General features: G+C 42.7%; 1 protein-coding gene and 1 pseudogene across 1 annotated transcript in view; both read left to right on the top strand.

Annotated features, from left to right (window-relative positions):
- LOC138819503 (sodium-dependent glucose transporter 1-like) overlaps nt 1-5,902 on the top strand; it is a 17,723-nt gene extending 11,821 nt beyond the window's left edge. The window contains exons 4-5 of the mRNA XM_070011037.1: nt 510-1,454; nt 3,398-5,902. Of these exons, the coding sequence (XP_069867138.1) occupies nt 510-1,454; nt 3,398-3,402 (950 nt within the window). The 3' untranslated portion in view covers nt 3,403-5,902. The remainder of the gene's footprint in view (nt 1-509; nt 1,455-3,397) is intronic.
- On the top strand, nt 5,356-22,065 carry LOC138819502 (sodium-dependent glucose transporter 1C-like; annotated as a pseudogene).

Here is a 22,065-nt window from a genome sequence, read left to right as displayed (position 1 = left end):
GATTTGTTCACTATTTAATTTGCCTGGCAAATATGTATAAGTCTTTAAAATATACAATTAGATATAATAATATTAGTCTCCAATGTGAAATTGGCAGTACTTTTGTTTATTTACTTTTTGTTCTTGTGTGTTTGCACTCAAGGCCTGGGCACTGTCCCTGAGCTTCTTTGCTAAAGGCTAGTATTCTGTCATTTTGAGCCACAGCTTCACTTCCTGTTTTCTAGTGGTTAATTGGACTTTCACTGACATTCCTGCTGGGGCTGTCTTCAAATCCATAACCTTCAGATCTCAGCCTCCTCAGTAGCTAGGATTAGCGGTGTGAGCCACCAGCATCTGATCAGAGTGGGAACTGTTTTATAACAAGTCTTAGTACTGAGACTGGCTGTAAGAACATTGTTTTCTGGGGGTGGTGGTGGTGGCTTAGGGCTGTTGAGACACAGAAGTGACTCAGGGCCAGTGTTACTAAGTTCTGTGTATAACTTAAAACTTTCTCTGTGTCTCTTTGCTAGGTGGGAAAGTGCTCATCTTGGCTCTTTGGGGGGACAAGAGCCCCAGCCACATGCAGGCCTTACACTTCAGTTATGCCCTGGGTGCCTTCCTGGCTCCCCTGGTGGCTAAACTGGCCCTGGGCCCCACAGTGTCTGCTGACAACCACACAGAGCCCGACTTTCTCCCTGCAGCCCTCAATGCCTCTTCTGAAGCCGCCTCAGACCCTCTACTCGCAGCTCCCCATGACATGACCTTACTGTGGGCTTATGCTTCCATAGGCACCTACATTCTCGTAGTTTCTCTCCTTTTCTTTGCTCTGTTCTGCATGAAAATCTCAAGGCAGGGGAAATCAACAGCATCTGCTCAGCAATCTCGAAGAGCTCAATACCACAAGGCCCTTCTCTGTCTGCTTTTTCTGTTGTCCTTCTTCTACATTGGGGCTCATGGGACATACACTTCTTACCTTTTCTCCTTTGCCACCACCCATGTTGGCATGGACGAGAGAGAGGCAGCTGGCTTGAACTCCATCTTCTGGGGGACCTTGGCAGTCTGCAGGGGCCTGGCAATGCTCTTTGCAGGGTGTTTAAGCCCTGCCACTATGATTGTGTTGAGCAACATTGGCAGCCTGGCCTCCTGTTTGTTTCTGGTGCTTTTTCACAGGAGCCCCCTTTGTCTCTGGATAGCAACCTCGGTGTATGGGGCCTCCATGGCCACTCCATTTCCCAGTGCTTTTTCTTGGATGCAACAGTACACCACCATTAGTGGCAAATCTGCTGCATTTATTTTGATTGGTTCTGCCTTGGGACTAATGGCTATTCCTGCATTAACCGGAGATCTTCAAGGACAATATCCAGATCTACCAGTACTTCTGTATGCCTGTTTTGGGTCTGCAATTTTCCCTGCTGTTTTATTTCCTATGATGTATAAAGTAGCTACCTTGCCTCTGCGAAAAGGAAACAGAAAAGGTGAGTGTTCTGGACTAAGAAGACAAGAATGAAAATATGATTCAGAAAAATAAAATTAAATTGGTTCATTCCCTCTTACCTTCATTCCTTCCTGGCTTCCTTCTTCCCTTCCTCTCTTCCTCCTTTTCTCCCAACCTCCTTCCCTCCCTTCCTTCATTCCTTCCTCTTTTCCTTCCTCCCTTCTTCCTTTCCACCTCCCTCCCTCCTTTCATTTTCTCTCTGTTTGTCTCTCTGTCTTTGTCTCTCTCTCTCTGTCTCTGTCTCTCTTTCTGTCTCTCTCTGTCTCTCTCTCTCTGCCTGTCTGTTTCTCTCTCTCTCTCTTTGTCTCTCTCTCTCTCTATCTCTCTCTTTCTCTGTACTGGTTTGAATCCAAGGACTCCCTAAATCCTCTACCTAATCTAAGAGTTCAGCTCAGAAATGGCTTTTGAACTGGTTGAAATGAGTGGAACAATGAGGCCTTATGTAATGCAGACATCTAGTCATATGTTGATGGATCCACAGTGAGATTGCAAACCAATTCCTCTTCAGTGCATTGACAAATGCATCCATTTCAGTTAATGCTGGCCCTCTGCCACAGAGCTCCAGGATCAAAGCGAACAACATAATACTCAGAGCAGATAGATAATTCCTGACTTTAAAAAACTTAACATAATTGTATTGTTATTGTTGTTAGGCCAGAGCAGAGCATAGGCAGATTTTCAGCACACTTGGGGATCAGATTTTCTAGGTTGAGCTGGGCACTGGTGGTTCATGACTGTCATCCTAGTTACTCAGGAGGCTGAGATGTAAGGGTTGTGCTTTAAAGCCAGCCTGGGAAAGAAAGTCCATGAGACATTTTGGTTTTTTTTCTTTTTGGGTCTGGTCATGGGGCCTGAACTCTGGGCCTGGGCACTGTCCCTCAGCTCTTCAGCTCAAGGCTAGTGCTCTACCACTTGAGCCACAGTGCCACTTTTTGCTCATGTGGTGCTGAGGAATCGAACCCAGGGCCTCTGGCATTCAAGTTAAGCACTCTACCACTGAGCCATCTTCCCAGGCCCCAGGAGACATTTTGTTGTTGTTGTTGTTGTTGTTTTTCAAAGGGCTTGAACTCTGAGCCTGGGCACTTTCCCTCAGCTCTTCAGACCATATGAGCACTCTAACTTGAGCCACAGTATCAGTTCCAGTTTTCTGGTGTTTTATTGGAGATAAGACTCTCACAGACTTTCCTGTCCAGGCTGGTGTTGAACTGAGATCCTCAGATCTCAGCCATCTTACAAGCTAGGATTAGAGCTGTAAGCCACCACCCCGCCTACTCTGCCGCCCTGGCTCCCTGAGACTCTTCTCTCCACTTAGCCAGCAGAAAACTGGAAGTAGGGCTGTGGCTCAAAGTAGTAGAGCAATAGCCTAGAGATAAAGAGCTCAAGGAAAGCATTCAGGCCTTGAGTTCAAGCCCCATAAGAAAAACATTTTCTCTGTCCATTTAGAGCTCATGGTAAAAAGGTTCGAAATGCTCTGAATCCAGAGCATTTTATAAATATACCATGTTTACATGCAGTAGGATTTTGTTCTGAGGCTCATATTTGGTAAGAGCTTGATTAAGTGGATATTCCATGATTTCCCCGTTTCAGAGTGGTTTTCAGGCATTTGAGTTTCTTGTTGTTTCTTAATTTGAGACAGAGTTTGGTTATCTTTCCCACGTTGGTCTGGAAGTCACTATGTATTTCAATTGAGCCTCAAACTTGTGATCCTCCTGTTCTCAGCCTCCTTTCTGCTGAGTGAGACTTTTGTTTTTCAGAAGTTGGGTAGTATTCTGATTTAGGAGAAAAAACACAAACCTGTGAAACAGTTTGCTGACCAAATTGTCAGGCTTCCACACTGGACTTGAACAGTAAGGAGGGAAGTTCTAGGAAAGTGCATCCTTGGAAAGCTCACATGCTTTGCTTAATGCTTTTCCTTCTCTGTAGGCTGAACCAGAGGATGCTAATCTGTCCTTTGAGTATTTCTGCTCTATGAAGAGGACACCGTGCAGTGCCAAAGAGAGCTGGCTTCAAAACAGGACTCAGCTTTCCAGCAACACACAGGCACTTAACAGAGGCCTCACCTGTGACTCAAGAAATGATTTCTAAATTGAAAATCTCTCATTTTCTTAGTTTCTCTGAGATATCCTCTAGGAATTAATGTGATTGCCAGTGCCTTCTTCATGTCAACTGAGTAGTGAAACAGAAACAAAGAGCTTTAGGAATTTGCTAGTGCTTATTAATATGCTCTAATTCAATGTACTTAATGACTACTATCTTATTTGTGATTTTTCTCAGTAAGGGTCTGTTAAAATGCTGCCGTTCATGATTCAGTCACATTGTAACTCCTCTGAAATTAGGGTGTGTCCTATTATAAATGTACCTTTACAGTGTTGGGAGATTTTACTTTGGATGTATTTTGGTGGTTTTACTTTGTTTTACCACTTTTGGACTCAATTGACAGTTTTTTCCTTGTCATATAGAAAATAATGTAAAAATGTTGATTTTTCCCAGTGTATTAGATTCAGCAAAACGAGATGAATACATTACAGCAGCATTTATGAAGAGTTGGTACACTCTCTGCTTTTTCTCACTGCGGCAGTTTCCCTTGACAGGCATTTCATGTACCTACAATCTGTACCTTCCTATAGTCTCCATTGCAGCTTTGTCTTTACTTGAATAATTCTTAAGAAAAAAAAGAAATATGGGTATCTAGACTGTAATCATTTTATTAAATGTCAATACCAGAGTCCAGAAGCGAACTGGGGCAGGGGTGTAGTGAGCTCTGAATCCCTTATTTAAATGTACGTTTAAGGGAAGAAAAAAAATTGCATGTAATGCTGATGTATTCATCTTTCAAACTGATCCCAGTATTTACAGATCAATATTTCCTTTGGGAAATGATGAGGAAGCACTGAGCCTTCTATAGGGACAGTTTGATCAACCTTGGCAGGCAATCTTTGTGGCCCAAGTCTCCCTCCATAGAAGGAATAGTAGTTATTCATCAGAAGCAGGTATTTTATTTTTAACTTGGAGACATTTTGAGAAGTCAAATGGGCTGGAAAACAGTGGTAAGAATTCTAAATGAATGGTATAAATACTAAATGAATATTAAATAGGTCAATGAAGCTAGTTTACTTTCTGAGCAATGGTTAGAGGGCAACTGTGTACCTTTCCATAATTTTTTCTAGTCATGGGGATTGTAGTGAGGACCTTGTGCCTGCTAGGCCAACACTGGACCCAATATAAACTTATTAGTCAGGGAAAATGTTATTTTAAAGAAACAGGATTTTAAGTTGTTAGGGGTTTACTTAGAACCAGCCCTTAGGCTGCTGAGGCAGGATGCTTGGCTATCTAGTTAGAGCCTGTGTCAAAAGAAACCAATCCAGGAGCCAACACTAGTGGCTGCTGACTGTAGACCTACTTACTAAGAAGGCTGAGAGGTGCGAGGCCAGCTGGGACACAAGAGTCTGTGAGCCATCCTTCTCAAGCTAGGGCTGGGCCCAGCCCGAGTTCTGCGGTCTCCTAGGCAACGAGGTCGGCTTCAGGTCTGGAGCCCAGCCCTTGTTTGGCAGCAGACGTCATTTCCGCCAGCTGCTTGATGCGGGTGTCTGGGAGTTGCCGGTTGCCTGTCTGCTCCACTGCCTGCCTCGGCGGAAACCCAAGTCCGAAGTCCGAAGTCCGGCTTCGCCAGGCCCTGCCTGCGTCCAGCCCTGGGGGAGTGGGCATCTGGAGGGACCTCCGGGCCGGAGGGACGGGAGTTCGGGGCCGTGCGCAGCTCGAGCGTTCTCCGGGGTGGCCAAGCTGGAGCTGGAAGCGGACTTCCGTGGGGCCGGGCCTGCGGGGCAGCGGCCGCACCAGGCCGAGGCCCGGGCCGAGAATGCGACGAAGACGGAGACCGTGGAGGGCTCCCGGCGGAGCAGCCGGGGCCAGCGCCTGCTGCGCTGGTTCACCACCGCGGCCGTGTATCTGGCCTTCCTGGGGCTGGTGAGAGCTGGGGCTGCGACCCCCGAGAGCGGAGAGCGGGGCGCGAGCCGGTGTCTTCCGTGCGCTAACGCTTGACTGCTCCCTTCACCTCCTGCGCACGGAGCCATCCACTCTGTCTAACACGGGGCATAATTCTGATCAGTAAGGGTTACAATCCAGTGCGAAGTTGATTTTCCTGATGTGTTCCAACTGCAGCAAACTCTCCTCGGTGCTGGATGGAGGCACAAGATACGAAGCTCTCCGCCTCCAATTTACAAACACAAGCCTGCCTTTTGTGCGATTTCTTTATGGCGATCTGGCTAAAAATGAGGCCAACTGCTAAATTTTGCAGCTAGGGAAATAATGTACCAAAGGAAAGTGACTCCTGAACCTGATTACGTGAAAGAGTTGGAAACATCACTCTGCCAACAACTCACTTTTATTTTCTAACTTTCTTTTTATTTATTATAAAGCTGATGTACAGAGGTCTGGTGGTAGTTTCATCTGTCAAGTAATGAGCACATTTCTTTTTGGACAATGCTAAGTCTTCTCCCAATCTCAGTCTCTCACACAATCCACTTTTAACCAGCTCTTCAGCTTTTGCTAGCACAATGCACAAGTGTAGACTTGCCTTTTGCCAACTCCCTAAGCTACACCTCCATTGTTTGTTAAAAGCTCACTCTTATCACTTGATGATTATGATCCTTGGAGATGGAAGCTGGAGTCTTGGGGAGGAGAATCACTTCTGGTCATAGAGTATCTCTGGAGTCTGAGGCTGAATTCTTTGTTAGAATGTTTTGATGGAGGTACAGATATGAGGAGGAAAGAAGTCTGTGTAGGTGCTTGGTGTTGCTGGCACTTGCTGTATGCTGGCTCTTGGAAGTCCTTGGAAGACATGACACCGAGTGGAGCCTGAATTCTGACTTTGTCCTATACTAAGTGCTTGCTGTGTGCCTGTGCCTACTCTGGCTCCACAGTCTTGTCCTGTTCCTTCTAGGGCTGGGGGTCCCTTTGTAACAGCAGTACAATCAGAAACAGTTACACTTCACAGGTAAATTGGTAATGATTTTCCTTAAAGGATCCAAAGAATTTTCTCTGAAAGCCATCTAGTTGCTCTTACTGAGAATTCCTTTTTTTAAAAGGCATATTATCAGTTTTTTTTGCACAAAAATAAGGTTTAGATGTTGGCCAACACTTGAACTAACAACTTCTCTAAAGTCTTCTAAGGCACTGTCTATGGATAACAAAAAAGTGACATATAGAAACTGTAAATTTGCCTCCTTTGCGCATTTCTGGGCAGCATGCAGCCTGGGATGAGATGGCTGCTTGACTGCTCAGTTCCTTCTTCCCAGAATATTCCCAGCCTGCAGTTTATTGACATAAGGTGGTTACAGACCCCTGTATTCACAGGCCTGTGAGGCAGCTTTAGGCTATCAATTATAGTGCCCCTTTGGTCAGCTTTAATTTTGACTAAAACCTTAAGCATTGACAGCATTTTCACAGGAATAACTGATCAATTTTGCTTAAATATGAAATGCATAGTTTGTAATGGCAAAGCAGCTGAGTAATTCCTTATGCTTTATGTGTCTGTCATTTGATACACAACAAAATGGCTGCATAGGCTTTTCCTGACTTGAGGGGATTCAGCAAATCAGGGAGACTTCAGTATGAAAGTCAACAGAATATAGCCAGAAGCTAAAGTACACTCCTTTATATATGTCTTCAAGAACCAAACATTCTGGGCAGTGGTGGCTCATGACCGTAACCCTAGCTACACAAGAGGCTGAGATCGTGGTTGAAAGCTAGCCCAGGCAGGAAAGTCCATGAGATTCTTATCTTCAATAAACCAGCAGAAGACCAGAAGTGGCACTGTGGCTCAAGTGCTAGAATTCTTGCCTTGAGCTGAAGAGTTGAGGGACAGTGCCCAGGCCCAGACTATGGTCTAAGTCCACATAAAGTCAACAGTATTCTAGCACTAGTAGTCATTATTCTTGTTCAGGGCATGATGTGATTAAAAATTATTGTTGGCTATGAGAGACATCCAGTGTTGTAGTTTGCCTTGTAACAAAGTTATAGGAACCTGGGGACCCACTAAACACGAATATCAGAAAATGTTTAAATAGCCAAGGTTTACTGTCCATCGTTCAGGATGTCTGAAAACCAACATTTGGAGTAGAGTGTAGAGAATGATATTGGATTCTATCTAGGGATTCAACTGTGGGCTTTCTGCATACTAAGCTAAACACATGTTCTGCCAAGTGATCTATTTCAGCCCTTTAGCTACCTTGTGTAGGAGTGAAATCAAGGATGTGATAGGCACAACATTGGATTTTGTTTTTAGCACCACACAAACCTCCAACTTGGACAAAACTAATGCTAAATTTTGTCCCAGGTTAATTGGTTTCAGTTACCATTAATATTCTCACCTGCCTTCCAGAGAGTGGGTTTGACACTTCTGAGCTGGGAGGTCTAATGGGCTACAAGATTTAAATTTCCCCACCTTACAGGTTAGCTTCAAATTCCATATAAGTAGCATCCCACTTGCTGGCAAGAGTGAGTGCCAAGAACCTATTAGAAACTTTCCTTATGGGAAACTACTTTAACTATGTAAAGGCTAATTTTGGATATTGAATGCTTTGGCCTCTGGTTATAGGAAATAAGGAAACTTCGAAAATCTATTCATAATTTTTTTATTTTTTTGTCAGTCCTGGGTCTTGAACTCTGGGCCTGAGTGCTGTCAGTCAGCTCTTCAGCTCAAGGCGAGCGCTCTACCACTTGGGCTACAAGCGCCATTTCCGGTTTTCTGGTGGTTTATTGGAAATAGGATTCTCATGGTCTTTCCTGTCGGGACTGGCTTTGAACCGTGATCCTCAGATCTCAGCCTCCTGAGTAGCTAGGATTACAGGCGTGAGCCACCAGAACCCGGCTTAAATCTATTCATAATTTAGGAGAGAACTACACTGTGAGTTGCATTCAAAGCAATCAGGACGTTGAACCAAGGGAACAGATTGTAGAATATGTGCAGTCTTTGGCACTGGAATAGGTCGCCACTTAGTGCTGACTCTGCAGAAGCAATTTGTTACCAATAAATCTGCAAACTTCTAAAAAAAATGTAATGAGAAACTTACTTTGAACCCTTAATAGCATCCTGTAAGGATACATAAACTTATTTACTGAAAAAGAACCTTGCTGGATTTGGTACTGTGACAAATGAATAATTTATTTTCCCAGACATATATTTCCCAGCTCTTATGCATTCGCTTTTTTTTTTTGAGGGGGGGAGGGATCCGGTCGTGGGGCCTGAACTCAGTTTTTCAGCTCAAGGCTAATGGTCCACCACTTGAGCCAAAGGGCCACTTCAGGATTTTTTCTTTTTGCTTATGTGGTGCTGAGGAATTGAACCCAGGGCCTCAGGCATGCTAGGCAAGCGATCTACCACTGAGCCACCTTCCCAGCCCTTGCATTCAGATTTCTCTCAAGAAATCACTAGGTAGCTTTATCTCTCCCCCCCACCTCCTTCCTTTTTTTGAGCTAGTACTAAAACTTAAACTCAGAACATGGTACTCAAACTAGGCTCTTTCACTAAGGGCTGGTGCTCTACCATATGCCCTATGACTCCAGGCATTTTTGCTGTGTAATTGAAGATGAGATTTTGTAAACTCTGTTTAGGCTAGCTTTGAACTGAGATCCTCGGATCTCAACCACCTGAGTAGCTAGAATTTCAGGTGTGAGCCATTGGTGCCCAGCTTTCAGGTATGTTTCTTCTAGTTGACACTGACTAGTTGTTCACTGGCAGTGTAAGAAACTAGCAGTGATGTCTAGAATATCAGAAGCACTGTCCTCCCTTCCTGTAAGACTTCAAGGTGACTTAATGGGAACATGAAGCAGCCCTGGCAGGGTTGGAATTGTTTCCACATTCAGAGGTTCACTCACACATCCAACAACTTCTGTGTTTCCTTACTACAGCCTTCTCCTTGGCCAAAGCCATCTGAATAGGTGGTGCCAAGCATTTTCCTGTAAGGGGGGGGGGAGGGGAAGAACAGGGAAGGGCAGGAACAACGGTTCCAGGATGGTGGAGATGGCTTCATCGGGGGTGTTGGAAAACTGTCAAGTGTACAATGTCACCTACTTCTGGGAGAAACATAACTGGGCTGATTTACCATACACTCAGCTTTATCATATGCTCCCCAACAGGTGTACAGTTTCAAGATTCTGGCAGGTCCACTGAGTTGAGAGGTTAGATATAAATGGGAGGTTTGGGAATTTGTCGAGAGAATCATCTGGTATGAACACTTCACCAGAGTCAGGGACTTAATGAGATTGTTTCCAAAAGACCACATCCAGGTTCTAGAGCATCACTTCCTGTTGCCATCAATTGCAGGAGGGGGTCCTGAAGGGCTTCTTTGCCCCAGTGAGAATGTGTTTGACACAATGCATTAAAGCCTGGCACTCCTGAGTCAGGTAAGCCTATGAGAGGAGGCTACATGAGGGTCTGCTATTAGCCTAGACTACTTCACCAAGGCAGTCTCTGCTCTTCAGTGAGAATGGGTCTGATTGGCATCAATTGTCTCTATTTTGGTTGAAGGCACTCCAACCCATTCTGTAGGCTTTGCCTAATGATTATCACCTCAGTGATGAGATGTGCAGAGAAGTGAGGCCTTTGGGGGAGATTCAGCCGGAAAGCCCCATGAGAAAAGCACCTGTGCCAGCTGCTACCATTGCAGCTTCAGCCTTTTCTGCATGGGAAGCTTCCCTTCAAGCAGTAAATGCACGGAAGGTGACAAGGGAGCAAACCTCACCTGTATACATTCAAACAAACCAGCGGGTGCCAGAGTGGAACAGTTAAACCTTCATTGTTCTACTAAAATTATGGACTTGATGAACATTGGTTAGAATCTTTTTTTTTAATTAAAAATATTTGTTCCACCAGGCACCAGTGGCTCACGGCTGTAATCTTAGCTACTTAAGAGGCTGAGATCTGAGGATCATGGTTCAAAGCCAGCCCATGCAGGAAAGTCTGTGTGACTCTTTTTGTTTGTTTGTTTGTTTTTTGGGTCAGTCTTGGGACTTAAACCTTGGGTTTGGGCGCTGTCCCTCAGCTCTTCAGCTCAAGGGGAGCACTGCCACATGAGCCACAGCACCACTTCTTGTTTTCTAGTGGTTTATTGGAGATAAGAGTCTCAAGGACTTTCCTGCCCAGGTTGGCTTTGAGCCACGATCCTCAGATCTCAGCCTCCTGAGTAGTTAAGATTACAGGTGTGAGCCACTGGTGACTGGCTATCCTTGAGACTCTTATATCCAATTAACCACCAGAAACCTGGAAGTAGCACTGTGGCTCAAGCAGAGCTGAGGGACAGCACTCAGGCCCAGAGTTCAAGCCCCATGAATGAACAAAAAAAGATGTTTATCCCACCAATATTTTGTTGTGATAGGTCATTTAATCTCTTCCATGAGGGTTCTCTGAGTGCAGTGCTTTTAATTACAGAAGCTTTAAGGCAGGCATTAGGGCTCATGGCTGAATCCCAGCCATTGAGGAAGTGGAGATAGGAAGACTACCAAAGGGCGATGGTGGCTCAGCTGGTAGAGTGGCGGCCTAGCAAGTGCTGTGCCCTAAATTCAAACTCCAGGACCACAAAGCAATAACATAAAAGCAGAAGCTTTCAAGACTCAGCAAGGTTCAGACCACACCTAGCAATGGACTTACTATTATTCACTGTGAATTTTGTGGTGATATTGTAGTTTGAACTCTTTGCCTTGTGATTGCTGGGCAGGCATTCTCCACTTCAGTCCTCTAGCCCTTTTTGTCTTAGTTATTTTTCTGATAGGATCCCATAGTATTGTCCAGAGTTGGCTTGGGCCATGATCCTTATACCTATGCCCCCATCTAGTTGGGATAACTGGTACACATCACTATATCCAGCTTTTTTGTTAAGATGGAGTCTTGCCAGTTTTTTCTGGGGCTAATCTGAAATCCAGTTCTCCTCATGTCTACCGCCTATGTATCTGGGATTACAGGTGAGAGCCACTGTGCCTGGCCTTAGAAGTATTGAGGCATATCTTTATAATTTCAGTGCTAGCTGAGTTAACAGGAAAAACTGCAAGTCATTCCCTTAGTATTTAATTAATTCTTGTTTTGCTTGATGTTTGGTTAAACATTTAGTTGATGTTTAAACACTCTTTTTAATAAGTAGTCTGAGAATTTTTAACTCTGTCTTCAGAGTCTTAATGTTCTCAGAACCCCTCACCAGATTAAACAACTCTGAACAACAAGATTTACAATGGTTGTGGTTAGGAACTGACAAGCGTTCATTACAGTAGTGATACAACGGACAACATTTGGGGTTTGAACTCAGGACCTAGAGTCTGTCTCTGAGTGTTTTGTGCTCAAGCCTAGCCCTTGAGCCACAGCTCCACTTCTGGTCTTCTGGTGGTTATTTGGAGATAAGAGTCTTACAAGCTGCCTTTGAACTGTGGTCCTCAGATGTCAGCCTCCTGAGTAGCTAGGATTATAGGCATGAGCCACCAGTGCCTGGCCATTTGTTGTTTTTGTTGTATACAACATATTTTTAGAAGAGAGGCATTACTATGATTTTGATACTGGCTCAGACTCCTGAGTTCAATTGTTCCTCCTTCCTCAGGCTTGGCCACTGTGGCAAGTTCTTGTATATATAAATGTAAAAAGAACTGGAGACTGTGGGTGTGGAATCAAAGGTTAAATACCTGAGTAGCAAGCATGAGGCTCTGAGTTCAAACCCTAATACCACAAAAAATTAGGAGTGTGACTAGGGCTGCTATATTTTCATGAATTTCATATAATTTCTGAAATGTGTATTATTAACACTCATATAAACATAAGTCAAAGAAACTTTAATATGACTTATTATTTGACAGTGTTCCTCATAGTAAACCCAATATCTCTTCTTATAATGAGCTATCCCAAGGGCCTACCTGAAAAATTCCCAAATGAATTCATGGGCTAGTAAAAGACTTAATTTGATTTTGGTAATTCATCAAAAATATCAAAGATTGAAAACACTTTAGTACATATAGTACTAAAATACATATATAGACATATAGTTATATATAGACATATATAGACATATAGTTAAACAACAATCTTTCACTTACCCAAATTGATATAAAAGGCAAATATAGATATTTATGTAATTTAAGAATGAAAGCAGGCATCTTTGTATGTTATAACTGTTCTTCCCAAGAGCACATCTTACATCCCTTGTACAGGAGATTCTCCCCTCTCATTTCCAATAATTTTAGTTTCATCTATTAATTAGAATTTTTAACCTTTGGTAGTCTTAATTTCCAGTGAAAAGCAGGAAGGAAACTATTGTGAAGGTGATTGTCTGGATCCAATTGAACAAAATTTCCTGCCCAGCTGGTTAAAAACTTTGACTAACATTCATGAAATAGAAAAGCTTTGAAGACTTTCTCCATCTGTTCTTTGTAAGGAATCTCACAAACGGGCAGTCTCTCATTCATTTACCTCTTTGCATGCATTTGGGTATGATTGCAGACTGCAGCTCATGGACTTTGTGGTATTTGGGTCCTTGCCTGTTACTTTACAATATCATCTAGATGAAACCTTTAACACCATAACCATAACCAGTATAGGTCTAACGTGTTGTAGTCAGGTAGCCAACATTTTTGTTCCAATTGTTCCCCCCTGTGGTTCTAGACCCATCATTGTTTTGTGAGTAAAGTTAAGAAATGTCCCAGAAAGTGAACTCCTCAGATTTGGAAAAACCCATTTTCAAATGCCACCTGCTTACCTGTGGCCACTGCATACATACAACCCAGTTAATTACTAGATCCAATGAGATTTAGCCTTGTTTAAAAAGAAAGCTGAAATGAAGTTAGAGAACTTAAAACACAGATTCACAGAGCTCAAACCAAAGGGATATCCTGGCCATGCCCCAGTAGTTGTGTGTCACCAGTGAGCACAAAGTGCCCTGGTACACACTTGATACATCCATGGGCCTGAAGGGCTACTTTAGATCCCATATCTAATGTGTATCTCTAAAAGAAAAATTTCAGACAATTAAATTGAGTCACTTTATGGGAACAAAGACACAGTTCATACATTGACTAGTACCTGAGCCAGTAAATATGGAGATAATTCTTCCCAGGAAGGTGAAACAGGCAAGATTTATAGGCAGAGACAAGAAGTGACTTCTAGAAATGTCAGAACAGGTCAGCTCTTAGCATTTGTTTGTTTAGATATGTCTCAGCATCCTGTTACTGACTGAACCTGACCTGATTACCTCTAATTGGTATGACTGGCCATGGCTTCCATATTTGTGTTTTTAAACTTCTTAAAATTAATCTCATAGTAGTTTTTCAAAGGGGTTTTTAATTCAACATGTCAGTGTATAAATATAATGCATTTTGAATGGATTGTTCGTTTCAAGAAGATATTCATTTAGGTTATAACTTGTCAGTGTTATTGTTTGGAACATATGCAGACAGTTTCAGGCCAAGTTGAATTTATCAGAACACCTTGTCATTTAGTAAAATTTGGTTAAAGTCATTCTATACATGTTCATAAATACCAACATGCTAGTTTCTTTCTTAGAAACTAATGAAGGCTGATACACTGTTCACCTGATAACTTTGAGGTCTCTTTGAAGAAATTTACATGTAGTAATATTTAAATGGTTGATATCCTGCAAAATGTTATTTGTATTTTAGAGGAAGGACTCTCTTATATTTGTTTGTTTTGTTGGCAGTACTGATTGAACTTAAGACTCTTGTGCTTGCTAAGTAGGTACTCTGCTACTTGAGCCACATCTCCAACCTTTTCTGTTTTAAATGTCTTGCCTTTTTGCCTAGACCCAGCCTGAACTGTGATCCCCTTACTCGTGGCCTTACACATAGTGTGGACAAAAGATATAAACCACCATGACTGGCTTAGTTGAGATGGTCTTGATAACCTCTTGCCAGGCTTGCCTGATTGATGCCTCATGAACAGCTGAGATTACACCCATGAGCCTGCACTTGCCATTATCATTGTATTAACAGCATAAAAAATGATGATGTTGTAATAATTTAAAATTTTAACATTTGAATTCTCCTATTAGTACATACAGGATATTTGAGAATATTACTGTCACTTGGCTAGTGTATTTGAGTATATATGTAATTGGATGTGGGGGACTAGGAATGTGGCTTAGTGACAGAGTGCTTGCCTAGCATGCATGAAACCATGGTTAAATTACTCAGTACTAAATAAACAGAAAGAAGCCAGAAGTGGTGCTGTGGCTCAAGTGGTAAAGCTTTGAGCAAAAGAAGTTCAGGGACAGTGCCCAGGCCCTGAGTTCAAATCTCAGGATTGGCAAAAAAAAAAAAAAAAAAAAAATAGGGACGAGAGTGCTCAGGCCCCCTTTCCCAAAAGAATAATGATAATGTTACATTCTATAAATGTTCAGTCAGAATATTGTTTTTAAGCTATTGTTCACAAAGGAAGAGCATTACAATAAAAAGCCAAAGGAATGAAATGCGTATTTTTTTAATTGAATGTTGTAGATAGAAGAAAAACCATGGGAGTATATAGCTCTAGTAATAGAAGTATTATTTTATTTAATGTTTTAAATTGTTATTATAAAGGTGATGTACAAAGGGGTTACAGTTACGTAAGCCAGGTAAATAAAACATTTCTTCTTTTTGAACAATTTCATTCTTTCCCTGGCTTTGTTCCAGTCCATATATTATATGGCCTCACAGCTCTGTGTGTGTGTGTGTGTGTGTGTGTGTGTGTGTGTGTGTGTGTGTGTGTGTGTGTGTGTGTGTGTGTGTGTGAGTGTTTTGTATATATTTTTATTGTAAACATACTGTACAGAGGAGTTACATGAGTAAAGTAATGAGTACATTTCCTATAGAGCATTGTTATTTCCTCCTTTTTCCCCCTACCATCCCTTCGCTCCCCACCTTCCCAACTCCTATTTCCCCCCAACCCAGTTGTAAAGTTTATTTTCAACATAGTGTCTTTTACATCTCATTGTTACAATGGGTCATCCTGTATCCTTATTACAGCATTTTGTTATATCTCTTCCCTTCCCTAAATTAGAAAAATGTATATACAAGATGCAGGGCACCGGAATCAAACACAGTGGAAACAGGGGTTATACCATGAGGGAGCCTCATAGTTTTTATAGTAGGAATAGATACTACCACTTAGATGTTATTTATGTTAATGATTGTTAATAAAAAGCTTCATCTTTTCAATTTTAGGGAATGAGTATTGCTATACTGGGACCCACATTTCAAGATCTGGCCACTAATGTGAACCGCAATATCAGCAGCCTTTCCCTAGTATTTGTTGGCCGGGCCTCTGGCTTTTTGTGTGGTTCCATGATTGGAGGACTTCTTTTTGACTTTGTGAACCATGTTTTAATTTTGGGTGAGTAAATACAGATTTTCACAATGTGGTGGCATTTAATGAGTTCCCAACCTAGCTCTCACTGGCTCTTCCTGCGCACTAAGATGGTGGTGTTCCAGGTCACTACCCGTGAACCACAACATCAGCAGCCTTTGTGGGTCGTGCTTTAGGATGTTTGTGTGGCTCTGTGATCAGAGCAGTTCTTTTGCAGTGTATGAATCAGTTTTTACATTTGGGTAAGGAAACAATGATCTTTGCTTCTTTGTGCCTGTCACTGAATTTACAACTGGGTTCCAAATACGAAAACTTGACAACTGGGATGGGAGGTGTTTCAGGGTCCTCCACAGAAGCTAGGTCTCCATAGGTCTCACCTTGGCAGCCACAGGGCATCTGGGCTGGGCCACCCGGAGCCTTGATTAGCCCTCAGGTGTGCTGATGGCAGTCCTGAGCCTCCCGACCTCCACTGGCACTGAGGCAGCAGTGCATGTCACACACTTGTCCCAAAGCTCTGCCCATCAGCTAGGGCAGGTCTCTAGGTGTGTCTGGGGCCAGATGTGCTTTGGAAACATGGCCAGGCTCTCTGGACTCTGGGTTGACAGTGTGGGGCAGGGGATGGTGATGCACTGACACAGGCTGCACGTTTGTCCTCCTGTTAGTGATGAGACTGGTCCCTGTGCCACAGTCTAGAGGATTTTGACATGCTGGCAACGATTTTAATATGCTGTGGTTTGAATAGGGTGACAGGTTTCAAGAAAATTTAGTTGAATACGATGAAAAAGAGAATGGAGAATAAGTAATCACCAATGAATAACCAATGACTTCCAAGTCATTCAAAGCATGAAGTTCTTTTATTCCCCTCCATATTCCCCAAACTACTCAGTTTAGTAAAGTTTAATGACAGGATACCATAGTGATTGAATACTATTTTTGCCATTTCATATTGTTAAGTCATACTAAAAGCTACTCAGTTTCTCTGCTTTTTTTCCCCCATCCTAGGTCTTGAACTCAGGACCTGGGCACTGTCCCTGAGCATCTTAATGCTCCAGGCTAGTGCTCTGTCACTTGAACCACAGTTCCACTTCTGCCTTAGTTTCTTAAATGTGAAATATTTAAGTAAACATTTAGACTTATAGACAGGCCCGAATTATAGAACTTTCCTTCATACTAAATTTAAGTATTAGCAAGACTAGGATGCTGTTCAGATTATAGTAATAGAATCTGTATAATCCATAAACCTTATAAAATATTTAGATAAAATTATGACTAGTAGAAGTAGCACCTCTAATTTGGTAATGATTATCCAGTTTTTATCCAAATTTTTTTTTGGAGGGGCCATCCATGGGGCCTGAACTCTGGGCCTGGGTGATGTGTCTCAGCTCTTCAGCTCAAGGCTAGGGCTCTAACCACTTGAGCCACAGGCCACTTCTGGCTTTTTCTGCTTATGTGGTGCCGAGGAATCGAACCCAAGCCTCATGCATAAAGGCAACCACTCTACCAGTGAGCCACATTCCCAACCCGATTATCTAGGTTTATTTAATTATATCTTTTTGGTGCATTTTTTAATGATGATATCTTGACCTATGACCCTAGTGAATATTGATCTTTCCTTCTTTCTCTCTGGGTTCTTTCTTCTTTCTTTCTTTCTTTCTTTCTTTCTTTCTTTCTTTCTTTCTTTCTTTCTTTCTTTCTTTCTTTCTTTCTTTCTATCTATCTCTCTCCTCCTTCCCTTCCTTCCCTTCCTTGTTTCCTTACTCTCTTCCTTCCCTCCTTCCTTCCTTCCTTCCTTCCTTGTTTCATTTTGTTATGGACAGGGTCTCACTGTGCAGCCCAGGCTGCAGTGGAAAATACAGTTCTTCAGCCTCAACCTTAGAAGTAGAATTAAAAGTGTGAGATATTATGTCTGGCTGATACTTTTGGGTGTGTGTGTGTTGGGATGTGTTACTAGAATTTGCTCTCAGGTGCTTGTGTTTGCTAGGCATATGCTTTACTGCTAAACCATACCTCTAGTCCTTTTAAAAATATTATACTTATTATTGAGATAGGGTCTTGATTCTTTTTTTTTTTTTGGTCCAGTTGTGGGTCCTGAACTGTGGGCCTGGGCACTGTCCCTCAGCTCTTCAGCTCAAGGCTGGCCCTCTACCACTTGAGCCACAACACCACTTCTGGCTTTTTTCTTTTTGCTTATATGGTGCTGAGGAATCAAACCCAGGGCCTCATGCATGCAAGGCAAGCACTCTACCACTGAGCCACCTTCCCAGCCCGGGTCTTGATTCTTTTTATTAATGTTTTTATTGTGAAAATACTGTACAGAGGGGTTACAGTTACATAAGCAAGGTAATGAGTACATTTCTTATGAAGCATTGTTGCCTCTTCTTTGTTTTTCCCCTAACATCCCTTCCCTCCTACCTCCACAACTACACTGCCCTGCCTCCTGCCCAAATTGTATAGTTCGTTTTTCAACATAGTGTCTTGTACATCCCATTGTTACAATGGGTCAACAGGCATCCTTATTTAAACATTTTGTTTTTTCCCTTTCCCTCCCCAAATTAGACTAACATCAAATACAGGTGAAAACAGGGGTTATTCCGTGGGGGAGGAACACACAAAGCACAAAAAAAAATCACATGGTAGGGTATTGATTACTTTATTTATTTTTCATTATAAAAATACCATATAGAGGGGTTAAGGGTCTTGATTCTTATGTAGATTTCCCACATCAGCTTGGATGACAGGCTTGTGCAATCCCACCCAGATTCTTCTGTTGAGGTAGAGTCCCATGGACTTGTCTGCCTGGGCTGGCCTGGTCTGAGAGCTTATTTTCCCCTGTACTTAAGATGACAGGCATTTGCCACCATACCCAACTATTGCTTTCTTTCTTTTTGTATGGTATTGGGATTTGAACCTGGGGCCTTGTGCTTGCTAGACTAGCACTCTACCACCTAACTCATGCCCTACATTTTTTGGCTGATTGTTTTAGGGATTTAGTCTAGTGAATTTTTCTGCTTGTGCCTCAAGCCATGATCATCTTAGATCTCAGCATCCTGAGTAGCTAGAAATAAGCATAAGCCACTGGCAGTCTGCACCAGCTCCAGCTCTTGGTTTCTAATGGATTTTTGTGCCCAGGATGGCTACAAACCTCAATCCTCCCAATCTCATCCTGTCAAGTCACTAGGTTTACAGGGTGGAGGGGGTGGGATGGGGTAGGGGAGGAGCCATCTGCAAGCCATACAAGTTGACTTTCTTACTTTTTCTAGGATTGTCAATGCTGGCTACCACTGTTGGTCTTTATTTTATCCCTTTTTGTAAGAATGCAGCATTGCTGATTGTCATGATGGCTCTCTTTGGGGCTGCGGTTGGCACTATTGATACAGGTCAGTGGGACCTTTGTTCTATCCAAGAGTAGGTGCTTTCTGTTAGAAAAGTTGAGCTGATGATTCTAAACTTTGCCTTGTAATAATTAGAAACAACAGAAATTTACTCAGGTGATAATTAAACCTAGATGGTTAATTATCTACTAGGCTAAAACTTTGTAACCATTATTTGGCTGTGAAAGCACAGACAGAAGCAAATATATTATTATTACAAATAATATGCAAAGTATTTACACAATACATTATACAAAATATAAAATGTACAAAGGCGTTTGATTTAACATGTCAATTTATGTGTAAATGCCTTTGTATGTGTGTGTGTGTATCTGTGTGTGTGTGTGTGTGCAAATGTGTGCGTAAATGTAGGTGAAAATCCTGGGGCTTGAACTCAGAGCCTGGTATGGTCCCTGAGCGTTTTTGCTCGAGGTAAGCACTCTACCACCTGAGCCACAGCTCCACTTCCACTAATTAATTGGAGAGAAGAGTCTCACAGGCTGGCTTTGAACCACTATCTTCAGATCTCAGGATCCTGAGTAGTTAGGATATCATGAGAATCAAGGATTAAAGCTGCACCCAGCTTAGCACAGTGTATCTTGATGAATGTCCCCCCTTCCACATGCTCCTCCCTTGTTCCCAGTCCCTCAAGTTACCTGGTTCTGTTTTCTCATATGTATATTGAATATTATGACTGCATTCACCCACTCTTCCTCTCTCTATTCCAGACACACAATCTAAAAATGATCTTCTCTCCCAAGCTTAGAGAAATGCATGTAATTCACGACTTTCCCATGTTTTTCTTTTCTGTTATTTTCTTTCTCTAAATTTCTGGTCTTGTACAACAGATGTTCTCCATGTGTCATCATGTCCTAAAAACCTGCTGAAAAACACATGTGATGTTGTTTACCAGTATTGATTACAATTGCTTATGCCTCCCTTTCCCATGCTAAAGTTACTTGAAGCCAGGTGCTGGTGGCTCCTGCCTTTAATCCTTGAGTCTCCTGAGGCTGAGATCTAAAAGATCCTCCTTTGAAGACAACCTGGTCAGAAAAAGAACAACAAGTAAAAAGCAAGGCTGAGAGTATGGCTCAAGTGGAAGACTGCCAGCCAAGCAAGCAGAGCAAGCAAGTCTGAGACCGTGAATCCAAACCCCAGCCCTGCCAAACAAACAATTAAAAATATTGTAAATTCTCCAGGCTTAATTTGTGTATAAAATTTCAGTGATGGAATTATGTGCTTATCTGCAAATATCTGATTACAAAGCAGACAGGCAAAGCCTTGATGCTCTTGCATTTCAGCTTGCACATGCTCAGAGTAGGTGCAGCTCTTGTTTCCTGTAATAAGAACAAATTTCTCTGTAGTGTGGAATTACCAAGTTTTGTAATAAGCCTTTGGTCTGGAACTAGGATGTAAACAGTGACCATGGATGAATAAGAGATGTTAAGCTACTTTGTTTTCTGCTCCTGAGTCTCACAGAATTGATACAGGGCCAATGGGTAATGACTAAGGACTGAACAGAGCTCCTGATAGGACTGATCACTCTAACAATAATGACTGTGTTTTTTTCCCCTGTCTTTCATTGGTAGGTGCGAATGTCGTCATCTTGGCTCTTTGGGGGGACAAGGGCCGCCCCCACATGCAGGCCTTACACTTCAGTTTTGCCCTGGGCGCCTTCCTGGCTCCCCTGCTGGCTAAACTGGCCCTGGGCCCCACAGTGTCTGCTGACAACCACACAGAGCCCGACTTTCTCCCTGCAGCCCTCAATGCCTCTTCTGAAGCCGCCTCAGACCCTCTACTCGCAGCTCCCCATGACATGAACTTACTGTGGGCTTATGCTTCCATAGGCACCTACATTCTCATAGTTTCTCTCCTTTTCTTTGCTCTGTTCTGCATGAGAAGCTCAAGACAGGGAAAATCAACAGCATCTGCTCAGCAATCTCGAAGAGCTCAATACCACAAGGCCCTTCTCTGTCTGCTTTTTCTGTTCTTCTTCTTCTACGTGGGGGCTGAGGTGACATATGGCTCTTTCCTTTTCTCCTTTGCCACCACCCATGTTGGCATGGATGAGAGAGAGGCAGCTGGCTTGAACTCCATCTTCTGGGGGACCTTCGCAGCCTGCAGGGGCCTGGCGATCTTCTTTGCTGTGTGTTTATGTCCTGCCACCATGATTGTGTTGAGCAACGTTGGCAGCCTGGTCTCCTGTTTGTTTCTGGTGCTTTTTGACAGGAGCCCCCTTTGTCTCTGGATAGCAACCTCCGTGTATGGGGCCTCCATGGCCACTACGTTTCCCAGTGGTGTTTCTTGGATTGAACAGTACACCACCATCAGTGGCAAATCAGCTGCATTTTTTGTGATTGGTGCTTCGTTGGGAGACATGGCTATTCCTGCAGTAATTGGAATTCTTCAGGGGCAATTCCCAGATTTACCAGTACTCATGTACACCTGTTTGGGGTCAGCGATCTTCACGGCTATTTTGTTTCCTGTAATGTATAAATTAGCCACCATGCCGCTTTGTCAACAGCAAAAAGGAAACAAAAAGAGTGAGGGGATGAAAGCTCAAATCTTGAGTTCTAGGCTGTGAAGAAGAGAATGGAGGAGAATGATGCAAAAAATGTTTTGAATTGATTGAAATGAATAATTCAACGGGATCCTTTGTAATGAAAACCTTTAATAAAAAATCTGTTGGGGCCAATAGCCAGACTTTCCAACCAATTGCTGTCCAATGCATTGCTATTTAAATACTGCTCAGTTAATATCTGAATCCCTCAAGAAGCCCCTTGCCAGAAGCCAGGACAAAAGGAACTGATGTGTAGATCGGGCAGAATGCTTAGTGAATTCCTTGACTAATTGCCACTCCTGAACAAATCAATCAGAGTTTTGAAGATTTT

Source organism: Dipodomys merriami, unplaced genomic scaffold (assembly GCF_024711535.1).
Source record: "Dipodomys merriami isolate MVZ:Mamm:240054 unplaced genomic scaffold, mDipMer1.0.p SCAF_8, whole genome shotgun sequence".
Classification (NCBI taxonomy): Eukaryota; Metazoa; Chordata; class Mammalia; order Rodentia; family Heteromyidae; genus Dipodomys; species Dipodomys merriami.
This window is presented reverse-complemented; position numbering and strand designations above follow the sequence as displayed.